The sequence below is a fragment of the Octopus bimaculoides genome, chromosome 2, assembly GCF_046866305.1.
Source record: "Octopus bimaculoides isolate indiv1 chromosome 2, ASM4686630v1, whole genome shotgun sequence".
NCBI classification, from domain to species: domain Eukaryota; kingdom Metazoa; phylum Mollusca; class Cephalopoda; order Octopoda; family Octopodidae; genus Octopus; species Octopus bimaculoides.
The window spans coordinates 188,925,070-188,947,452 of record NC_142929.1 but is presented as its reverse complement, the minus strand read 5'-3'; the positions used below and the strand labels follow the sequence as shown (position 1 = coordinate 188,947,452).

At 37.0% G+C, this 22,383-nt stretch overlaps 3 protein-coding genes across 6 annotated transcripts in view; all 3 read right to left on the bottom strand.

Annotated features, from left to right (window-relative positions):
- LOC149137312 (uncharacterized) lies at nucleotides 1-785 on the bottom strand. The gene has a single exon (XM_089348209.1). It carries the CDS (start codon nucleotides 783-785, stop codon nucleotides 27-29), a length of 759 nt encoding a protein of 252 aa, XP_089204335.1. The 3' UTR covers nucleotides 1-26.
- Nucleotides 1-5,409, bottom strand: LOC149137311 (uncharacterized). The gene is given in 3 exon segments (XM_089348207.1): nucleotides 1-3,517; nucleotides 3,520-4,796; nucleotides 4,798-5,409. Coding segments are annotated over 3 exon segments (4,299 nt in total). The 5' UTR covers nucleotides 5,268-5,409; the 3' UTR covers nucleotides 1-965.
- A 15,263-nt stretch (nucleotides 5,410-20,672) lies between these two features.
- Nucleotides 20,673-22,383, bottom strand: part of LOC128247056 (uncharacterized) — a 55,123-nt gene continuing 53,412 nt past the window's right edge. For all 4 annotated transcript variants that reach the window (XM_089348224.1, XM_089348221.1, XM_089348220.1 and 1 more), the window contains 2 exons: nucleotides 22,377-22,383; nucleotides 20,673-20,867 (listed from right to left, as the gene is read on the bottom strand). The exon at nucleotides 22,377-22,383 is cut by the window's right edge and continues 42 nt beyond it. In XM_089348224.1, the coding sequence (XP_089204350.1) occupies nucleotides 20,755-20,867; nucleotides 22,377-22,383 (120 nt within the window). In that variant the 3' untranslated portion in view covers nucleotides 20,673-20,754. The remainder of the gene's footprint in view (nucleotides 20,868-22,376) is intronic.

Sequence of the window (22,383 nt, the reverse complement as noted above, 5' to 3'; positions counted from 1 at the left end):
TTGAAGTTTAATATTTCTGGAAATATTTATTTGTCATAATGAAAGAAAGCAAAAGGTTGACGTCCAGGAATAATTCCAAAAACCATCAAAGAATTTTCTGAAATATCAAAACCAAGAACTTCAACGACTTCATTTTCATCCCAACTGAGGAGTAAATATTTTGGATCCTTTTCAGATATCAGGATTTCATTATCTTCAGACGTTTCCTCTTCAATAAGTCGCGGTATTTTGTAAATATTGTTTTCGGCACCTGTTATATAAACACATTCACCAATTGTGGTTAAATGATGTCTTGCAATATAATATGATGAAGTAGAATACATTCTTCCTAGTATTCTTATCTTCCTCACCAATGACTTTTCCCTGAACAATTCCACAACACACAAATCAGAGCACCATGCTACATGCAACCCCGCCTTCTCCCTCTTCATAACAACAACATCACCAAAAGATGTGACTGCCACATTATCCACCCCTTCATCTCCTTCCAACCTTAAATATCTCCACGTCTCCCCACGACACACTTCATCTTTACATTTCCCATCTTTGATATCAACCACATCCACATAATAAGAGTCAAAGGTGTTGGAGTCTTTGCAAATGTAGCAATCCTTGTTGTTCATCCATATAATTCCGTATTTCTTGTTTCTCTCTTCTTGAGTCATGTCTCTAATATAATGACCATCACACACCAGTTGATTGTCGTTGTATTTATAAATCCTGTTGTAGTATTTCTCAGTTCTGATGGTTTTTAAACAACGGAGATCCCTGTTGAAGACCCTCATTTCTCTACCAAAGGCGACAATGAAACATTCATCTGTCCACCGACATATGTCCAGTGGTAATTGTTGTTGTTGTTCATGTTGAAGTATGTCCACTGTTGTTGTTGTTGTTCTGATTAAAGTGACACTTTCTCGAAATATCAACACACTCACATTCTCATCTAACTTAATTAGTTTACTGTTCTAGTCCCTAATGTCCTCATAATCATAAGTAACAGGTTCCTTGAATGCAGGAATGGAAAGAGGGACCATTGCTGTTCTATATGGAAGTCTCCTCACTGATATTTCATCAATTCCTGAATTACTAATCTCCGCTATGTAATTACCACATCTCACCTTTAAACTACTTTTACTAATTATTTCACCTGATTTACCTCTTCTTCCTCCATCTCCTCCATTGTACTTCAATTTATTAATTAATTCATTACTGAATATTTCCTTGTTCGTTTCAGATGTAATGGAAGGGAAATGAAGACCAGAATCAAGATTTAATAACGACACAGATTCCAGAATGTTCGTTTGATCCCCATCAATCTTTATGCAATGACATTCAATCAATTCAATATGGACAGACCAGTAAATACCCACCACTTTTCTCCATATTACACCGTAAGGGATGTGACTTGGCCAAACTTTAGATTTCTGCAAATCTTTTCCATTCAGTTGAAATATTTCTTTTCTTTTAGGAACCGTGGTCATTATGTGTGTTTCTTGTGTAAAACACACACCACAAACTAAACTTGCAACATTTCTGTGACATAGCAACTCCCCGTCTTCATCAAATATTTTAACATTTCCATTATTGGCTTTTTCACACACAACTGTCTTTCCTTCATCAGAAATATCAAAATCTTTTACTTGAACAGGAAATTCGTCTGTTTGTAAACGAGCAACCGGGAAGCTTTCTTGATTCACCATAAACAACCCTTCAACATACATTTCATCCTCTCTCAATCCCCATTTGGGGACTCCAACAACCCTTGGTCCTTTACAGTTTATACTGAAGAAATATACTTGACCTTTATAAATTCTTTGATTTAAAAATATTTTCTTGTATTCCCCAGTCTGGGTGAAATACAAAATGTTTTGATATTGAAATAAACCTGAATATTTCTCCCATTCACCATGAATGTACAAAAAACCGCCATCAAATGTTATCTTGTGATCATCACCATAGCAATGAAACCGCATGTAGTGAGTGACCGAATGTAAATATTGACCATCACTGTTGAAGAAAATGACAAATCTCATGTTTAAGACAGCAATGACATCTTCAGCAGTAACATTAATATCCTTAATGTCATCACGTGAATACTTTCCATCTTCTTTTCTCCATATTAATGGTTCAGGTATGTCTATTTGTTTTATTTCCTTCACATTCGAATGTATATCATCAACAGCAATGACATACAAATGATTTCTATCTCTCCATTTACTACAAACCAGTTGATTGTTTGATAAAGAAGCCATGTATTCATATTTATTTCTCGTTTGGTAAATTACCAACAACAATGGAAATTCCACTTTTAATGTCAACAGTTGGGATTTATCATCACCATCATCATCAGCTTCATAATCCCTCTCCGTAATGACCAGTGTGTTTGACTGCCATCGACACATTTTAATATAATAGTAATCATTAAATTTAATTGAATCCAAAAGTTGACAATCCAATGTGAATATCTTAAATTTTCGATTCTCCTTGTCCCATCCTGCAATCAGATTATTTTCAGTAATTACCAAAGGATTAATCCACAATGGTCTTGTGTCTCCCAAATGTTTAGGGATATGAATATGTTTGGCTTTATCAGAAACTGCCAGGTCTTGTAGATATAAAGTAGAAGATAACATTTCACTGACAGAAATGCATCTGGAAAATACATCTACCAGGTCGATATAATAATTAAATTGATTATTTATAACGAGATCATTAACCAACAAATTATGATCGTTTATAGCAAACATACGACTGCTGTCTACAAGATAAACAAACATTTGGTCAATAGATCCACCATAGAGATTGGAGGGACGTTTCACTTGGGACATTAAAACACTGGGGACCATCTGATGACTGCCATGACCATCACCACCTATTCTAGTGTTGTACTGAAAAGCTTTTCCCCTAGTAACAATTAATAGCTTTTCTGTTTTCTTGTCTATTGATAATGATTTCACAAAAAAAGGGATATTAATTCTATGAATTGTTTCAACTTGATTGTAATATTTAATGGCTAAAATATCTAAATGTGATGGTTTATCACAATAACAAACAATTTCACCTTCACCCATCTTACACACCCGTACATAAGGCTGCCTTAATGATACACTTCTCACTGTCTTTGATAGGTTTCCGATGACCCTTAATTGTTTCTGTAGGGGTAATGTGACACCTATTTGATGAGAATCCCATCGACATATATCTGTAGCTGTAGACGGCAGAGATAATCTGGACACAATGTCTCCTTCATTAGAAATGTATAACAAGCAATCATGGTTGATGTCGGACACCACCAACTGTCCATTTGCCAGTTTACATATTTCGCCAATGACAAGTTTTTTGTCATTCTCCTTTTCTTTGAGTCGTATATTTAGATTTCTGATATAAGGATTTCTCGTGTGCAAACAACAGCCAGACGACCAGTCCTGATACTTGTAAAGAAGAATCCTGTTGAGTTGAGTGTCCGGTACATAAACAGTTCCTTGGAAAACAGCAATGTGAGGGTGAACAGGGAAAGCAGTTGCCACTGCCATTTCGTTTCTCCATATATATCATAACATATCAGAATAGAGTGTCTCTTGAAGAGGACATAAAAATAAACATTATCAGAGTAGATGTGATGAGGGTAGCCATAGAATGGAAGGTATTTATGAAAAAGCTCTTCACCACATGTGGAATAAAATACCATTTTATTTTCGCTTCCATTTACGACTACAAAATTAATTGGAGTTGCAGCAATGGTGACATTATAATGTCCTAGAGAAACTCTTTCTATAATGTCAACTTTATCTTCGTTGATCAAAAGGATATGGACCTCATTTTTGTTTTCAGTGGTGGTCACAGCTAAACACTTATTTGATACAATATGACATATTTTCATGTAATCAGTTTGGACCTTTATTAAAGGACCTTTTCTTAGTTCAGGACAGGTGATACACTGAAATCCTTTCATTTCACGATAAAATACCAGGAATCTGTTTGCGTTTATTCTACAACAGAAAGAAGGAAGCTCAAGGAAAACTAAATTATTTTGGTTAATTATTTCCCCAGTATCAGTGAATAATTTGGCTTTTTTGTTTCTGCAAATTATTAATATAGAAGATATAGACATAGGTAGAATATTTGTAATGTTGCAGTAATCCTTAATATCAATATTGTCTTTCAAACTGGGGGTATGTAGCTGGTGGTTGTATAACAGTTTGGGCCAAAAGTCTTTATTTATTTGAATGACATGTGGTTTGCCAAAATAATCTGTTACCAAAATGGTATTTTTACCAACAGAAATAGTGTGGCATTTCCTGCCAATGTCCCTCTTTGTCACACTACCTTTAGCTGAAATTTTATAAATAATTTGTCCCTGGAGTACATAGAAATAGCTTTGGTACAGAGAGATTTTACTTGGGAGGTGCCGAGAATAGGTCTCTACCTCCCATAACTGTTGGCCATCCATCTTATAACAGATTACTCTGTTAATACTGGAAAATGTAATTAAAAGTATATTCTGGATGCCTACAGCAATATCTGTAGGTGTTTCTTTAGTCGTGAATTCATGTCGAATTCTTTTATCATCCCAATCAATTTGATAAATAGTTTTACCAAACATTTCTACACCTATAAATGTAGAATGTTCCAAGTAAGCAACCAAATGTAACCCCAACTGTATTCTTTTAATCTTGAAACTTGTGGGGCTGATAATAAGAATCATTTTTTGGAAGGGGAGGGTTGCTAGAACCATCTCTTGACCAATTCTGGTGAAACTGGTGACAGAAGATGGACAATGGACATCATTTCTATCAGTCTCTTGTCACACAACATATTGTCATACAATGGCGGGAATAGGTTACCACTCCCTCCTGTATGATAATGGTATTGGCTATTATTGTGCTTTTATTGTCAAATTCTTCTCCAGATTCCTTGATCTTTGCTTCTCTGGTCACAACTGGGCAAAGAGGCCGAAATTTTGTGGTTATTTTTGGTGGATCAATGGCTTTGTGGTTGTATGGGTTACAGGTGACATAAATGTCAAAGAGTCTTTGTTGAAACCAATCAAGGTTTTGGTGAACAAAATCCTTATTTTGTTTTGTAAATTCAAGAAATCTTTGCATTTTACGTTTGATTTTACGTAAAATACAAGATCCATCTAAACCCATGAAGTCCATGTGATTACACTTATCTTTTACATAATCTATAAATGTATTGATGTGGTCTGTTTTGATTATTGTTTGGTAACATGTCACAATATGAAGAAAATTTGGTAACATGGACATTTCCCATTCTTCAGATTTCTTTGTCTTGTGCTTCCTGTTCTTCTGTTTTCTTTGTGTTTTGTGTGTGTAATATTTGGGCAAGAATTAATGTAGTTTCCTTAGAAATCGATGTTGTATCACAGTCTGTGGCAGGGATGAGAGCCAACATTTTGTTTTCTTCATTAATCTCCTCCATTTTATGAATATAAAATTATTATCTTTTTCTGTTAAATATATTGTTTTCTGTGGATTTTGTTTTTTCCTTTGGAATAAAATCTATCTCTTTAAAATTCACTAATTTTTTCATCAAAGCTGAAATAAAATTAGAACTTTATTAGTTTTGTGAAAAGTTTTTGATAAAATAATATTTACTTGATTCATTCAAACAATTTCAAGGAAAACACACATTTCATTAAATATATTAAACAAATTGTTTATTTGACAGGGAAGTTAAACATTTAAACTATTTTCAATGGAATAATCATTAGAAATAAAACTTGAAGATATAAATACACCATTATCTTTATTGACTGAATATAAGTGATGGTGAAAAGTTTTGTAGTAAGAAGGAATATAGATATTTTGTTGAGGTTATTTCTACAGATATTATCGATAGAAATTATAGCCAGGACTGATTTCCTGCTACAAAATTTCATATCGAAACGTCAGACGGAAACAAACAATGAGATCAAAGACAAAAACATCTGTTGTTTGTTCTCATTGTTTATCTCATCGCTTCTTTACATCTGACATGTTGATACGAAACGTTTTAGCAAAAAATCAGAGCCAACTATAATTTCTATGGAATCATCATCATCATCATCATCGTTTAACGTCCGCTTTCCATGCTAGCATGGGTGTCAAAAGAATAATATGAAAAGCACAGCTAACACAATAGAATGTGGTGTTGACTTATAAAACGATTTAATATATTTTACAGTAATTTATGGTTGCATAATGAAATACCATGTCCCTACAAATCAGGAATATAAGTATTATTAATAATTATATGCACTGGAAATGTGATAGTCATAGATGACTTGGTTTCCATTATATTTATCTGGATTAAGAGATATCAATAAAGCTGGAGATGAAACTGTTCTTAACCTGACAAATGCTGTAAATCTCTCAAGATTTCAATATAATCCACACAATTATCATACACAACATTGATTAACTTGGAAAGCTTATCAAAGATGGGCTTTCATATAATCACACTGATACACAGCATGTTGAGAGGATCGTTATTATTTGTTCCTGATTGAGATAATAAAGATTGGTTAATGAATAAGCCCAATTAACAAAAGGTAGGTTCACCTAAATTATATTTAATATAAGGGACAATGTTTGGGTAGCAATGAGAAAGACGTGTTTGTATGAAAAAGGGGTTTGGCAGGTGAAAGGTCTTTATGAAAAAGGGCTTTCGCAGGTGAAGAGGGGTTTTGTGTTAGGTGAGGAGATATAACTTGGTGGAGTTTATTATGAAGTATTGGGGGTTTAGTGAGGTGGATTAGGAAATATTGGTGGGGTGTTTAATGACATTCTAGTGACTCATCATCATTAGAATGATCCTCTACCTCCTCTTTGGTCTATAAAATAATGACTGTTAATCTACTGAACCCAGGAAGAATGAAAAGTAAAAGTGACCTTCTTCAGGATGTCAGCTCTTTGAATATACATGGACTAAACAACAATATATTTTTGGAAAAAGCTGGATAAGGCTGTGTTGTTGTTATTGGTGTTGTTGTTGACAACTAAGTTTATAAAGAGAAAACCAGATAATTGCAAATATTTCAACTGTAAAATAATATTGGAATTAATACAAAAACTCTCATAATAATTATATTAGATTTTAATCTAATTGTGTTTGTATTTATATACACATGCATACATATATATGAATGAAAGTGTATAATATATACACAAGGATGCACATATGTATATTTATACATCCATATGTATGTATGATCATCATTTTACCCTCACTTTCCATGCTGGAATAGGTTGGATGGTTCAAAGAATATTTTGCCTGAAGTTACATTTTCTGATTTTCTTTCTACAGCTGGATGCTCTTCCTGACACCAACCACTGCACAATGTGCACTGGGTGCATCTTATGGCGCCGTCACTAGAGACGATTGCCATGTCCTTGACAAAACTAAAGGTTCCCCTCAATCTCTGGGCTTTACATATACCTTGGGATGAGGGTAATAAATATATGGAAAGGAGGGGTTGAGTGTTGGGGACAGACTCAGGGAGGTCCAGTAACATCCCTAGTTTCATTGGAAGAATGGTGAAGAGAAGAGATTTACAGCAATAAGATAGAGTAAAAAGAAGGGAGAGTGATTGAGAGATGAAAGATAGAGGTAGGGGTGATAGGGGCATGGCAGTAGGGTCACAGGTGACAGTAACATGGGGGATATGAAGGATGTGTGATATTGGAAGTGAAGGATAAGTTATGTGTATTAGAGGGGTGAGTGATCGGGATGTGTGTATTTGGTGTTAAGAAGATCATCCAGCTGTAGAAATCTTGCCAAATCTTTCATTGGAGCTCAGCAAAGTCCTCTGGCTCACTGCTTCCTCTTCAACTGTCCTACCCATGCCAGTTAGGGAAGATGGATGTCAAAACCTTTATAATACATCAGATGATGTATTTTCTTTTCTGTGTTTTCCCTCTCATAATTTTGTTTTGTTCCTTGCCAGGTTCTTGTGAGTCCCACTCAGTCAAGTCTATGACTACACTCGACAAGTTTCACCAATCCTCACCTGGTTTCAAGCAAGAGAATATTTCACCAAGTTCTTCAAACATGAACAGCACAATGGTTGGATATGTTTTCTGGTGGAACACTGCAAACAAACGACACTGTTTGACGTGACATTTGTTTATAATTAGCATCTGATGTCAAGACAAGGAGACATGGGTAGACATATGCACACACACACACACACACATGTATACACATACAAGTACAAATGTAGCTATGCATACATGAATATACACACACACACACATATATATATATACCATAGGCTTTATCAGTTCCTTGTACGAAACCCACTCACAAGGCTTGGGTCAACCTGGAACATTAGAAGAAGTTACTTCTTTAAGGTGCTGCAAAGTAGGACTGAGCCTGAGACCACAAAGTTGCGAAGTGAATTCCTTAACCTTACAGCCATGCCCCCATCTGTTTTTGGTGATATTTTGAAGATAATAACAAAAATAATCCTTTCTACTACAGGCACAAGCCTGAAATTTTGGGTGTGGGGACTAGTCGATTACATCAGACCCAGCCCCTAACTGGTTCTTTTTTTATCAATCCCAAAGGGACGAGAGGCAAAGTCGACCTTGGCAGAATTTGGTGGAATAAGTACCAGTTACACAACTCCAGTATGTAACTGGTACTTATTGACCCCAAAAGGATGAAAGGCAAAGTCGACCTTGGTAGAATTTGAACTCATAATGTAGCAGCAAACGAGTAATAATAATAATAATAATAATAATAATAATAATTATAATAATAATGGTTTCAAATTTTAGCACAAGTCCAGCAGTTTCAGGTGAGCAGGTAAGTTGATTACATCAACCCCAGAACTCAAAAGAATAGAAGTTGACATCGGCAACATTTGAACTCAGAACATAAAGACAACCAAAATGCTGCCAAGCATTTTGCCCAGCATTTTTTGCTGGAGCTTAGTGTCATCAGCAAATATTTTCACTTTGCAGTGATTTATGATGCTGGAAAGGTCAGCTCCTGACTCCATACGGATTTATAGTGGCAGAGCTGATGCTGAGAATGGCCAATGAGTTGGTGTTGACAGCAACAACAGAAGCACAACTGCAGTGACTGGATGGGTGTGTCTTTGAGACTGGAGCCTTAAACAGCTGAAAAAGTGGTAGGGACAACTACAACAGTTGTTGCAGACTTTATAATATAGACAAAGAGAAGAACAATGAAAGAGGAAATGGATGAAGAGGAGGCATGTAAATAAACACTGGGTCTACATTGATGGAAAATAAGTTGGAAAACAGCCTCAGAAGATCTGACCTCTGTGGCTGTGTTTAAAATCGAAAGTGGTCAACCAGATGACATAAGATGTAGAATGACTGGAAGACATTTGAAATCTGGGGGGTGAGCCTTTCTCTCTACATGTGTAACCTCTGCCAATGTCTTCCACATAGAAAAAAAGAAGTGGTTGAAGGGGAAGGAGAACAAGATGAACACAACAATAATGATGACAAATCTACTCCAGTACTTGATTGGTTCTTTATCAATCATAATGTAAAGTAAAGCTGCCCTCACTAGGAATTGAACTCAGGGCACCAGAGTAAATACTGGAAACAGTCTTTTTGTAAAATGTGTTAATGCCTTTGCCAACTGACCCCTTTTTACATGAATAAGTTCACTTGTATTAGTGTTTGATTTCTATGAATATATTATTGTTTAAACGAGCATCATTAGAGAAACATAGCCAGGTCATACTTAGGCTAATTAATAACAAATGATTGATTACATTATACACAGGTGTATGTTCATTGGTATATCTGATGTTACCTTGGAATTCTTTAATTTTGAAGAAATATACAAATTTACAACATAGATTATTATTTCAAATACAATATTTAAATGTAATTAATAAAAATATATTAAAAATATAATCTTTTAAAATTTAATAGAATGTTTAACTTTTATAATGCCAAAATACAATTTATGAAGTTGAAATATTAAAACATTAAAATTATTTTCATAAACTGTAAATATATTTGAAATAAAAGAAATATATTTGATTAAAATATATTAAAACTATGGTTTCTGTTTTTGATGTTTAACTAAAAGTTAATTCTTGTCTAGCAATGCTATAGTAAAAAACGCTCTAGCCATGACCCTTCCATAAGTTGTCATAATTAAATATGTTTTTAGGGGTAGTTTAGGGACTTTGTTGTTGGTTTGTAATAGAGTTTATAATAACTGCAGACAATGTGAAGTAATTCTCAGAAGCCATCCATCTGGTAAATAATATTGAAGATGGTGAGAAAACATATTTAATGCATTGCACATTAAAATGTTGATGTAGAATAAAGATGTGCTGAGAGAGGAAATATATGTTGTCACAAAATTGTTTAATATTTAAACAATTCTTCTTGTTTGCTTCAAGATATAAAATAGAAATGAAATCACCAGAACAATTTCATTTATATTCAAAGTTTAATATTAAAATAAAAAATCAGTTTAAAAAATTTCATTGATTGAAAGAAGAAAAAGATCAATTAGTAGAGTCATTAGAATGGTATTTATACTGACACTTTGTGTTCTAGGTTCAAATTCTAGCAACGTCGACTTGGACTTTTATTATGCAGGGGTCATTAATTTAAATACTAGTTTGAGGTGGTAGAATTAAATACTGGACAAGATGCCTTGCAGTATGTAATGTGGTTCTTTATGATCTGAGTTCAAATCCCATTGTGGCCACCCTATGTGGCAGACTTAATCTATCACCTAATTTCACACCATCAGCTGGCCCCTGAGCTGCTTTTAGCAGAGGATTTCTCTTTTGTGTGCATTTATGTTAGGCCTCTTGTCTTGAGAATGCCTTTCTCCCACTCACCACTGTCAAAGACCCTAGAAAGAGAAAGGGTCATATGCAGGGCCCTTCTCTCTCGACCATGTTTAAAAAAAATTAAGTTTACGAAAAACAACCAATTAATTTATCTGCCATAAAATTAATTTACAAATTTTAAATCTCACTTGAGACCTAGAAATCCACTTTAAACTACTTAAAATGATGTATCCTTAGATGAACATTTCCATCAAATAGTTTTGACATAGTTATAACACAACTATATTTTATATTATATTCTGGAAATGAAATGTTTTACTTGTGATGTAACACTGTAAAATGTTTCAACAATGTTTAATCTATAAAATGGTGTGTGAAAATTAAATAATATCTATATAACAGTATATTTATGTTTGAAATAAGTCTCATAAATGTTTAACCATGTAAATGTGTGGTAAATTGTGTGTTAAATAAATAAATATCAGAAGAATATTATTTACCAGAGTCAGTTATTGGGTTTTGATTTCGGCTCCAAGTCTTTCTATCTCAGAAATATTCTGTGAGTCTGCTTCGCTCGAATAGCAATGAAAATATGGCAACAGTTAAGAGGATACTTATAATATATCAGGGAGTAGTAGGCATTGCCTCCTCGTGTGTGTGTGTGTATACATCTATTTGTATGTATGTATATATAGATGGATATACACATTTATACATAAATGTCTGTGTGTGTATATACATTTCTATGTATGTATAGGTGTAGGAGTGGCTGTGTAGTAAGTAGCTTGCTTACCAACCACATGGCTCTGGGTTCAGTCCCACTGTGTGGTATCTTGCGCAAGTGACTTCTACAATAGACTCGGGCCAACCAAAGCCTTGTAAGTAGATTTGGTAGACAGAAACTGATAGAAGCCCATCGTATATATATATGTATGTGTGTGTATATGTCCCCCATAGCTTAGCAGTTTAAGAAAAGAGACTGATAGAATAAGTACTAGGCTTACAAGGAATAAATCCTGGGGTCGATTTGCTCAATTGAAGGCGGTGCTCCAGCATGGCTGCAGTCGAATGAGTGAGAACTTTAAGTGGTATCAAAACTTGTTAGAAGTAATAAAGAAATTTTCCTGAAATAACATACAACCTTCTCATAAATACACACATATATATAGATATGCTTATTTCTATATATGTATGCATATATATGTGTGAATATATATATATATATATGTATATATATATATATATATATATATATATATATATATATATATACACACATACACATTCACATGTTCATATATACACATGTATATATATATATATATATATATATATATATATATATATATATATACATGTATGTGTAAAAATACAGGTTTCATGACAGCAACTATGGTGTTACCGTTGTGAAACTGGCATTTCTTACGCTTGAAGAATTTTGGTATTGGTCTGGAATCCAACAGCTCAGAGCTCAGGTTCAGTTTCTCTGGAAATAATCTACGAGGAACTAATATGTATGTGTGCATCATCATCATCATCGTCTTCGTCGTTTAACGTCCGCTTTCCATGCTAGCATGGGTTGGACGATTTGACTGAGGACTGGTGAACCAGGTGGCAAAACCAGGCTCCAATCTGATTTGGCAGAGTTTCTACAGCTGGATGCCATCCTTAACGCCAACCACTCCGAGAGTGTAGTGGGTGCTTTTGCGTGCCAGCTTCAGGAGAAATACCTAGCCAAGGATAAACGTCTGTACCTGGCTTTCGTTGACATGGAGAAAGCCTTTGACAGGGTACCCCGATCCCTCATCTGGTGGTCAATGAGGAAACTAAGAATAGAAGAATAGTTAGTGAGAGCTGTGCGAGCCATGTACAGAGACGCAGATGTGGCAGATGCTCAGGAGCTATAAACACTGTAAATGTGCAGAAAACAATTTCTGCCACATTCCAGGGAGAAAAACTAGAAGTGGTTGATAGCTTCCGCTATCTAGGTTACTAAGTTAGTAGTGGGGGAGGGTGCGCAGGTTCCCTCAACTGCTAGGGTGTGGCACTTTTTCACACAGCTATCCTCATCCATTCTCGTCACATGACCATACCAGCGCAATCGTCTCTCTTGCACACCACAACTGATGCTTCTTAGGTCCAGCTTTTCTCTTAAGGTACTTACACTCTGTCGTGTATGCACACTGACATTACACATCCGTCAGAGCATACTGGCTTCATTCCTTTCAAGCTTACACATATCCTCAGCAGTCACAGCCCATGATTCACTGCCATGTAGCATGGCTGTTCGTACACATGCATCATACAGTCTGCCTTTTACTCTGAGTGAGAGGCCCTTTGTCACCAGCAGAGGTGAGAGCTCTCTGAACTTTGCCCAGGCTAGCAGCTACACTTTCAGCACACCCTCCCCTGCTACTAACTTAGTCACCTAGATAACAGAAGCTATCAACTACGTCTAGTTTTTCTCCCTGGAATGAGGCAAAATTTGTTCTCTGCACATTTTCAGTGTTTATTGCTCCTGAGCATCTGCCACATACAAAAACTATCTTCCCAGTTAACTTTCCTTTGATGTTGCTGCATCTCTTATCATCATCATCATCATCATCGTTTAACGTCCGCTTTCCATGCTAGCATGGGTTGGACGATTCGACTGAGGACTGGTGAAACCGGATGGCAACACCAGGCTCCAATCTAATTTGGCAGAGTTTCTACAGCTGGATGCCCTTCCTAACGCCAACCACTCAGAGAGTGTAGTGGGTGCTTTTACGTGTCACCCGCACGAAAACGGCCACGCTCGAAATGGTGTCTTTTATGTGCCACCAATTTACATTGGGTACATCTTATGGAGTTTCCACCTATACTTTTTCTACAGATCAAGCAGGGCCATCTACCTGAAGGGGTTTGTGTTTTGTCTACCTTCCTATTTATTAGGACTTTGGCTTTAGCTAGGTTGACTCTAAGGCCCTTTGATTCTAGTCTTTGCTTCCACACCTGAAACTTCTCTAGTTCTGATAGTGACTCAGCAATTAGAGCAAGGTCGTCAGCATAGAGGAGCTTCCAGGGGCATCCTGTCTTGAATTCTTGTGTTATTGCCTGGAGGACAATGGTAAATAGGAGGGGGGCTGAGGATTGAACCTTGGTGGACCCCTACCTCTACCCGGAATTCTTCATTGTACTCATTGCCAACTCTCACCTTACTGACAGCGTCCCTGTACATGGCTCGCACAGCTCTACGCATATATATATATATATATATATATATATATATATATATATATATATATATATATATATATGTATATATATATATATATGTATATATATATATATATATATATATATATATATATATATATATATATATGTATATATATACACAAACACACACTCATATATACATGATGGATTTCTCTCTGTTTCTGACTACCAAATCCACTCACAAAGCTTTGGTTATAGTAGATGACACTTGCTTAAGGTGCCACACAGTGGGAATGAACCTGGAACCATGTGGTTGGGAAGCAAGCTTCTTACCACAAAGGTACCCCTGTTTTGATTTTCACTTCCTCCCTCTTAAGATCTAACAATCCATTTTGAAATAATTCCAGTTGTTTGCAACTGATAAAGCATTCAGTTACAGTTACTCAGTAACTCAAGTGTTTTGTTTACACATTCGTCCCCAAAATGCAAATATTCACATCACCACCAACAGCTCAGGTTCAGTTTCTCTGGAAATAATCTACGAGGAACTAATATGTATGTGTGCATCATCATCATCGTCGTCGTCATCGTTTAACGTCCGCTTTAGGTCCAAAAGCCACTCACATCACTATCATTATCTTATTCATTAGTTTGAATTGTCATTTATTAAAAATATAATTATTTATTTGTTAAATATTGTCTCCAACTAATTGTTTTGTTTTATTTCCTTTTCTTGTCCACGGAATAAAAAAAGTGAAGCAGCAAAATTGTGTGTCTTTTCTGTCAAAATGCTTATTATTTACATTATTTACATTATTTACATTTGACGGATATTCGTCCTCATCTTGAGGACGAATATCCGTCAAATGTAAATAATGTAAATAATGTAAATAATTCCTCATCTCTTAAATATAGAACTGCTTATTATTTAATGTGTTAAGTTTTGCAGTATAAACTTTGTGGCCATGCTGGATCATCACCAACAGCATCAGTTTGGTCCCCATGCCACCCGTCCTCTACAAAAATCATGCTCACATTGCATCACAACACCAAGGCAGAACTTTGTCACCTCCACTGACCCTGCTCTCTTTAACATCATGCCATGACACATAGGAGAAGACAGAAAAAAAAACAATTATTGTATTGAAATGGTTCCTGGGTGAATATATCCAACAAATTTCAGTTGAACCCTAAACACCCAGATATATCCCTGCAAACAATACCTCTTTACTCGAATGAGTGATGGTGCCCACAGAATTACTGTAATGGGAAAATTCATTAAATGTTGTTTCCAAGTGGTTTCTCTCAAGTTAACCATGGACTTGGGTAGTTCTAGCTGAAAAATATCTATGTATCTAAGTATATACATACACATACATTAATACATACATGCACACGCGCGCGCGCACACACACACACACACACACACACAACTACAATCAGCGTAGATTGTTGTGTATTGTTGGTCTTCAAATTTGACAATCCTCAATGTTTATTGCACACACTTGCTTTGTGTATTGTTTTTGTTTTCCTGTACATAACCTTATTCTCTCTCTCTCTCTCTCTCTCTCATTCTATCTATTTCTATCTCTCTCTTCAAATAATCACTCTGAAATCATTTGATCCTTGTTCTTCTTTTGGTTTCCTTTCCACTCCCTCCCTCTCAGCATCAAACAATCAACTTTTGTGTCACAATGGCCGAGCTGACTTTAGACAAAAATAAATATAATTGAAACCTCTTTGCAAACTGATAACACATTCATTTACAGATTCAGGGTCATCTGAAGGGTTTTGTATTTAAAACCCTTAGAAACTGTAATTTTTCTAATGAATATGCATTGTTCAGTATAAATCTCACTTTCTTCACAATGAATGTGAATACTTACACCAACAACAACAACAGCATTATCACCTTCGTCATCATCATCATCATCATCATCATCATCATCATCATCATCACTGTGTTATTTATTTTGAATTTATTAAAAATATATTTATTTTTTCTATTTTTATTTTCTTCTGCCGTCCACTGATTAAAAAGGTGAAGCAGCACCTTTGGGTGTTTTCCTTTTTCCTATCAGAATGCAATCTTGGATGTTTTCATATATATATATAAGTTCAATTAGAGGATAAATTAGCCTTAGTTAAGGAATGGTACCATTCAAAGAGTTACTGGTTAAATACCTAATATGTTTAGGGAAAATAATAGGTTTGTTTACATATAAACCATGGTTTATAATCATTCAAATGAAAACAAGAAAATGGAGATGTACCCTTTAATAAACTTTAATAAAATTTATTATAAGCAAAATCAAATATATACGGCGGTGCACCAGCATGACCGCAGCCACTTGGCTGAAACACATAAATAAATAAAAAATACATACATACATATGTGATGATAGAGCTCTGAACTCTACACATTGTTTTCATTCTCTCTCGATGTATTTTGTTTTACTCTTTTTTTCCATTTTTCTGACTGTCAAACTAATACACTTGCTTGTTGATCCTACACCTGGTTTCGTCTTTTGTTTTACTATAAATTTAAGCTTTATATATATATACTTTATTTAAAAGCAGCAGAAATATAACAAAAGACTGTTACTCTGAGCTTCACGTTCCCGTTCATCGGACAGTTTTGTTGCACATTTTATGTGCTTACTCCGGTATATATATATATATATATATATGTACACATATAGACTGATATATCATCGTCATCGTTTAACGTCCGCTTTCCATGCTAGCATGGGTTGGACGATTTGACTGAGGACTGGTGAAACCGGATGGCAACACCAGGCTCCAATCTAAATTTGGCAGAGTTTCTACAGCTGGATGCCCTTCCTAACGCCAACCACTCAGAGAGTATAGTAGGTGCTTTTACGTGTCACCCGCACGAAGGCCAGTCAGGCGATACTGGCAACAGCCACGCTCGAAATGGTGTCTTTTATGTGCCACCCGCACAAGCCAGTCCAGGGGCACTGGCAACGATCTCGCTTGAAAATCCTACGAAGGCCAGTCAGGCGGTACTGGCAACGGCCACGCTCAAAATGGTGCATCTTATGTGCCACCCGCACAAGAGCCAGTCCAGGGGCACTGGCAACGATCTCACTTGGCTTGCCGGGTCTTCTCACGCACAGCACACCTCCAAAGGTCTCGGTCAGTAGTCATCGCCTCAGTGAGGCCCAATGTACGAAGGTCTTGCCTCACCACCTCAGCCCAGGTCTTCCTGGGCCTACCTCTTCCACGGGTTCCCTCAACTGTTAGGGTGTGGCACTTTTTCACGCAGCTATCCTCATCCATTCTCACCACAGGTCCATACCAGCGCAATCGTCTCTCTTGCACACCACAACTGATGCTTCTGATGTTCAGCTTTTCTCTCAAGATACTTACACTCTGACGGGTATTCACATTGACATTACACATCCAACGGAGCATACTGGCTTCATTCCTTGCGAGCTTACGCATGTCCTCAGCAGTTACAGTCCATGTTTCACTGCCATGTAGCATGGCTGTTCGTACACATGCGTCATACAGTCTGCCTTTTACTCTGAGTGAGAGTCCCTTTGTCGCCAGCAGAGGTAACAGCTCTCTAAACTTTGCCCAGGCTATTCTTATTCTAGCAGCTACACTTTCAGCGCACCCACCCCCACTACTAACTTGGTCGCCCAGATAGCGGAAGCTATCGACTACCTCTAATTTTTCACCCTGGAATGAGATAGAAGTTGTTTCCTGTTTGTTTACAGTCTTTATTGCACCTGAACATCTGCCACATACAAAAACTAACTTCCTAGTTAACTTGCCTTTGATATTGCTGCACCTCTTATGTGTCCATAGCTTGCACCGGGTACATCTTATAGAGTTACTACCTAATCCTTTTCTACATACTGAGCAGGGCCATCTACCTGAAGTGGTTTGTGTTTTATCTACCTTCCTACTTATTAGGATTTTGGTTTTAGCTAGGTTGACTCTAAGGCCCTTCAATTCTAGACCTTGCTTCCACACTTGAAACTTCTCCTCTAGTTCTGATAGTGACTCCGCAATTAGTGCAAGGTCATCAGCATAGAGGAGCTCCCAGGGGCAACCTGTCTTGAACTCCTCTGTGATTGCCTGGAGGACTATGATAAATAGGAGGGGGCTGAGGACGGAACCTTGGTGGATCCTTACCTCTACCCGGAATTCATTGCTGTACTCATTTCCAACCCTCACCTTACTGGCAGCATCTCTGTACATGGCTCGCACAGCTCTCACTAACCGTTCTTCTATCCCAAGTTTCCTCATTGACTACCAGATAAGGGATCGGGGGACCCTGTCAAAGGCTTTCTCCATGTCAACGAAAGCCAAGTACAGAGGTTTATCCTTGGCTAGATATTTCTCCTGCAGCTGTCTTACTAGAAATATGGCATCAGTAGTGCTTTTACCTGGCACGAACCCAAACTGCATCTCATCTAAATTGATTCGCTCCCTAATTAGTTGGGCTATGACCCTCTCCGTAACTTTCATAACCTGATCTAACAGCTTGATGCCTCTGTAATTATTTGTATCTAAAGCGTCACCTTTACCTTTGTAGCAGTTGACTATGGTGCTACTACACCAGTCATTGGGTATGACTCCTTCGTGTAACACCTGGTTCGTAATACGGGTGACTAGGCTGTAGCCAACACTGCCAGATATTTTGAGCATCTCTGCAGTGATTCCTGATGGGCCGGGGGCTTTCCCTGTCTTCATACTCTTAATTGCTTTATCTACCCTGGTACTGTCAACTCGGATAGCTGGTCCCTCTGTTGGGTCGACATACGGCAGGCTCTCTTTCTCCCATTCATTCTCTTTATTAAGCAATCTATCGTAGTGGCATCTCCAGACCTCTTTCTTTACAGCCTCATTTAGTGCAAGCGTACCATCATCCATGCGAACACATTTCTCTCCTACGACATCACTATTCTCTCTCCTACACTGTCTTGCAACACGAAATACCTCAAGTCTTTGGTCCTCACGGCGCAGAACATTGGCAAATCTTTTCTTATCTGCTTCCCCTCTGGCTAAATAAACCTGTCGCCTAGCCTCCCTTCTGGCACATTGGTACAATTCCCTGCTACCACCGTTCTTCCAGTCCTTCCAAGCCTGTTTCTTTTGTCTAATAGCCCTGTCTACCTCCTTGTTCCACCACCACATTACTCTGGGTCGAGAGGGGACCTTACACCAGCCACAGATCTGGTCGGTGGCTTTCAACAGGTTGTCCCGCAGAAATCTCCAATTGTCTTCCACGTTGTATGATGCTATATGATGATATATATATATATATATATATATATATATATATATATATATATATACAGTTAGATAGATATATGTATATATATCTAAATAGACTGATGTTTGTTTATATATACATATAGGTGCAATCATGGCTGTGTGGTAAGAAGCTTGCTTCCCAACCACACGGTCCCGGGTTCAGTATCACTGAGTGGCACTTTCAGCAAGTGTCTTATACTATAGCCTCAGAACAACTAGATCCCTGTGAGAGGATATGGTAGACAGAAACTGAAAGAAGCTTCTATATATGTACGCATTCAGGTGTCTGTGGTTGTCCACTCACCATTGCTTAACAACCGATGTTGGTGTGTTTACATCCCTGTAACTTTGCGGTTCGCCAACTGTCACCGGCAGAATAAGTACAATGCTTACAATGAATAGGTTCTGGAGTTGATGTGTTTGAAGGTGCTGCTCCAGCATGGCCACCGGCAAATGACGGAAACAAGTAAAAGAATATATATATTGTAGTGTCCTCCAGTGCAAAGGTCATGGCCATGCTGGGGCACCACCGATGTCATCATATTCTCTATCAGTCTATTTATGTATCTATCTTTCTATCTATCTATCTTTCTACCTTTCTATTTACATAGCCATCCATCTATAGAAATATATATATATACATCTTTTATTCTTTTATTTGTTTCATTAATGTGACTGTGGTCATGCTGGAGCAGTACCTTAAAAGGCTTTAGCTGAACAAATATTATTATTACAAATCAGTTATAACTGCAAAAATCACAAAATACATCTTTCGTCATTCTTCATCTTCCTCATCCGTGTCCCCAAGCAAGTTCCCTGCTGCCTACAGGAAAACCTGCATCGGCAGGCCCGGAACAAGGGAAACAAAATCTTTTCCTTTACAGGTCTTCCTGACCTCAGTTATTTCTTTCTGATTTACGACCTCCGCAGCCACCTGCAGAGGCCAAGTTGGACAGTCTATACAGACCAAATCATATCGCTCTCGGTCTAAAAGACTGTCCAAGCACATCTCAACAGGCCCTCCCCTGAGATAAAAAAGGATAAGATCTACCTCTTCCTCACAGGGAGGGGCCTCAGCCTGCTCTGTCAGTGGCACAATTCCCACTGACAGAGACTCCCGCTCCGGTGGCACACTTCCCACCGGAGGGGCCTTGGGTTCAGTCGGCGGCACAGTGACGTCCGCCAACCATCTCCCGTTTCTCCTCTTCTTCTGGTTGCGGGAGTCGGGGCCTCCATTGGCACACCTGAGGGGTCCTCCTCCTCTCCCGCAACCTGTGTGTCTTTTGGTGAGCAACCATTGTTGCCCACCTTCTTTTTTACAGCATACATGAAGGCGTTTGAGATTTCTTTTTCATGTTATAAATAATTTACAAATCAAAAGTAAAAATACGCATTTATTAATAGCTGACATTACTTTCCAGAAGCACCAGTCTTTCAGCTATTCTCTTCTTCTTTGCGTTCTTTCATAGAGGTTCTTTGAAAGCATCTAGTTCTTCATTATCAATCATGATACGCCCATGTTCGAATTTAGCATAGTTTATATCTTTGACAAAGTTTTTGAGAAGATTTTCAAATCCTGGATAGACATAAACAAAAAACATTTGAAGCTAATTATAATGATTAAAAGAAACATCATTAGACATTTACACATATACTATTTCGACAACAATAGACATAAGGTGGATGGATGAATGGATAGATGGATGGATGGAGAGATGTTTATATATTTATTATTCTTAACCCATTTATGCCGAATTGTTTCTAGTGAATGAAATTGCCTGAAAATTCACAGATACTATTATTCTGACCAAAGTAACAGCTGAAAAAATGTTATTGAAATCCGGTTGATACAGACTACATACGTGTTAAGAACATGTTTCATTCTTTGATACAGATCATACACAAATCACAATTTGTATCAAGTATTTGTTTTATACCCTTATAAATTAAGGGTCAGTTTAAACGGACGATCGACATAAATAGGTTAAACAAGAATATTATCATGACTTCAAAATTTCATCAAGTTAATCCACCATTTGGCAATCCAACAATGGCTCAGCTGGCCAAAACTTTGAAGTCACTGTCAGTAATCTTCTTGTTTAAGAATAATAAATTTGTACTCAACAGAAGCATAGAGTAACCCATCAGATTAAAGTAAAACTATTTTTTTTATAACTGAACACAAAAAGAAACACTAATATATATGTGTGTGTGTGGAAAAACAATATGGTTCTCAATGAAAATAAGTTTGATTTGATCCACTTTCCAAAGAGGAAACTTTGAAATTATCGTATGCTTTTCCCTCGGGTGGCTCCCCAGTGTCATCCAACAACACCAGGGACCTTGGAGTAATTGTTGATAACAATCTAAGCTGGAATTCCCACCTAAACAGCAAGGTTGACTTGGCCCACAAGATGTGCTCCTGGATTCTTAGAACTTTCCAGTTTAGAGATGTCTACACCATCATCCTTCTCTACTCTAGCTTTGCCCGACCCCACCTTGAATACTGTTGCCCATTCTGGTCCTCCCATACAAAGCAACTCATTGTGAAAATAGAAGCACTCCAGCGGTCCATAACAAGAAAGACAGACGGCATGAGAGGCATTGACTATTGGAGTCGACTAAAAAAACTCAATCTCTATTCTTTCCAATGCCACCAGGAGTGCTGCATCATTTGTGTTATGTGGAAAATATTCCATCAATATTATTCAAATGATGTTGGCATCAATTTTGAAATCCATATAAGACTTAGCCCCGAGCTATCTTCCCACTACAATAAGTTACAAACATCCTTTTGATATACCATTAAATAAAACCACTAGAATTGTTTTATAAAGTCAGAGTAAATTCATGATTATTTTAGAATTTAAGTGAAATATTGGTATTTTAGTATGAAATATAGCAAAGATTACATTAAAACATCTTTCAACCAAATTAACTTTCTCTTTTGGTTTTATTGTTACTAAGTTAAAACAACAATGGGTTTGTCCCATCCTTAGTACTGAATCAGTTAAAATACATAAGTGGTTATTAAAGAAAATGTAGACAGTATACTAATGTAACACAATGTAAAAGTATGGCTTACGCTGCAT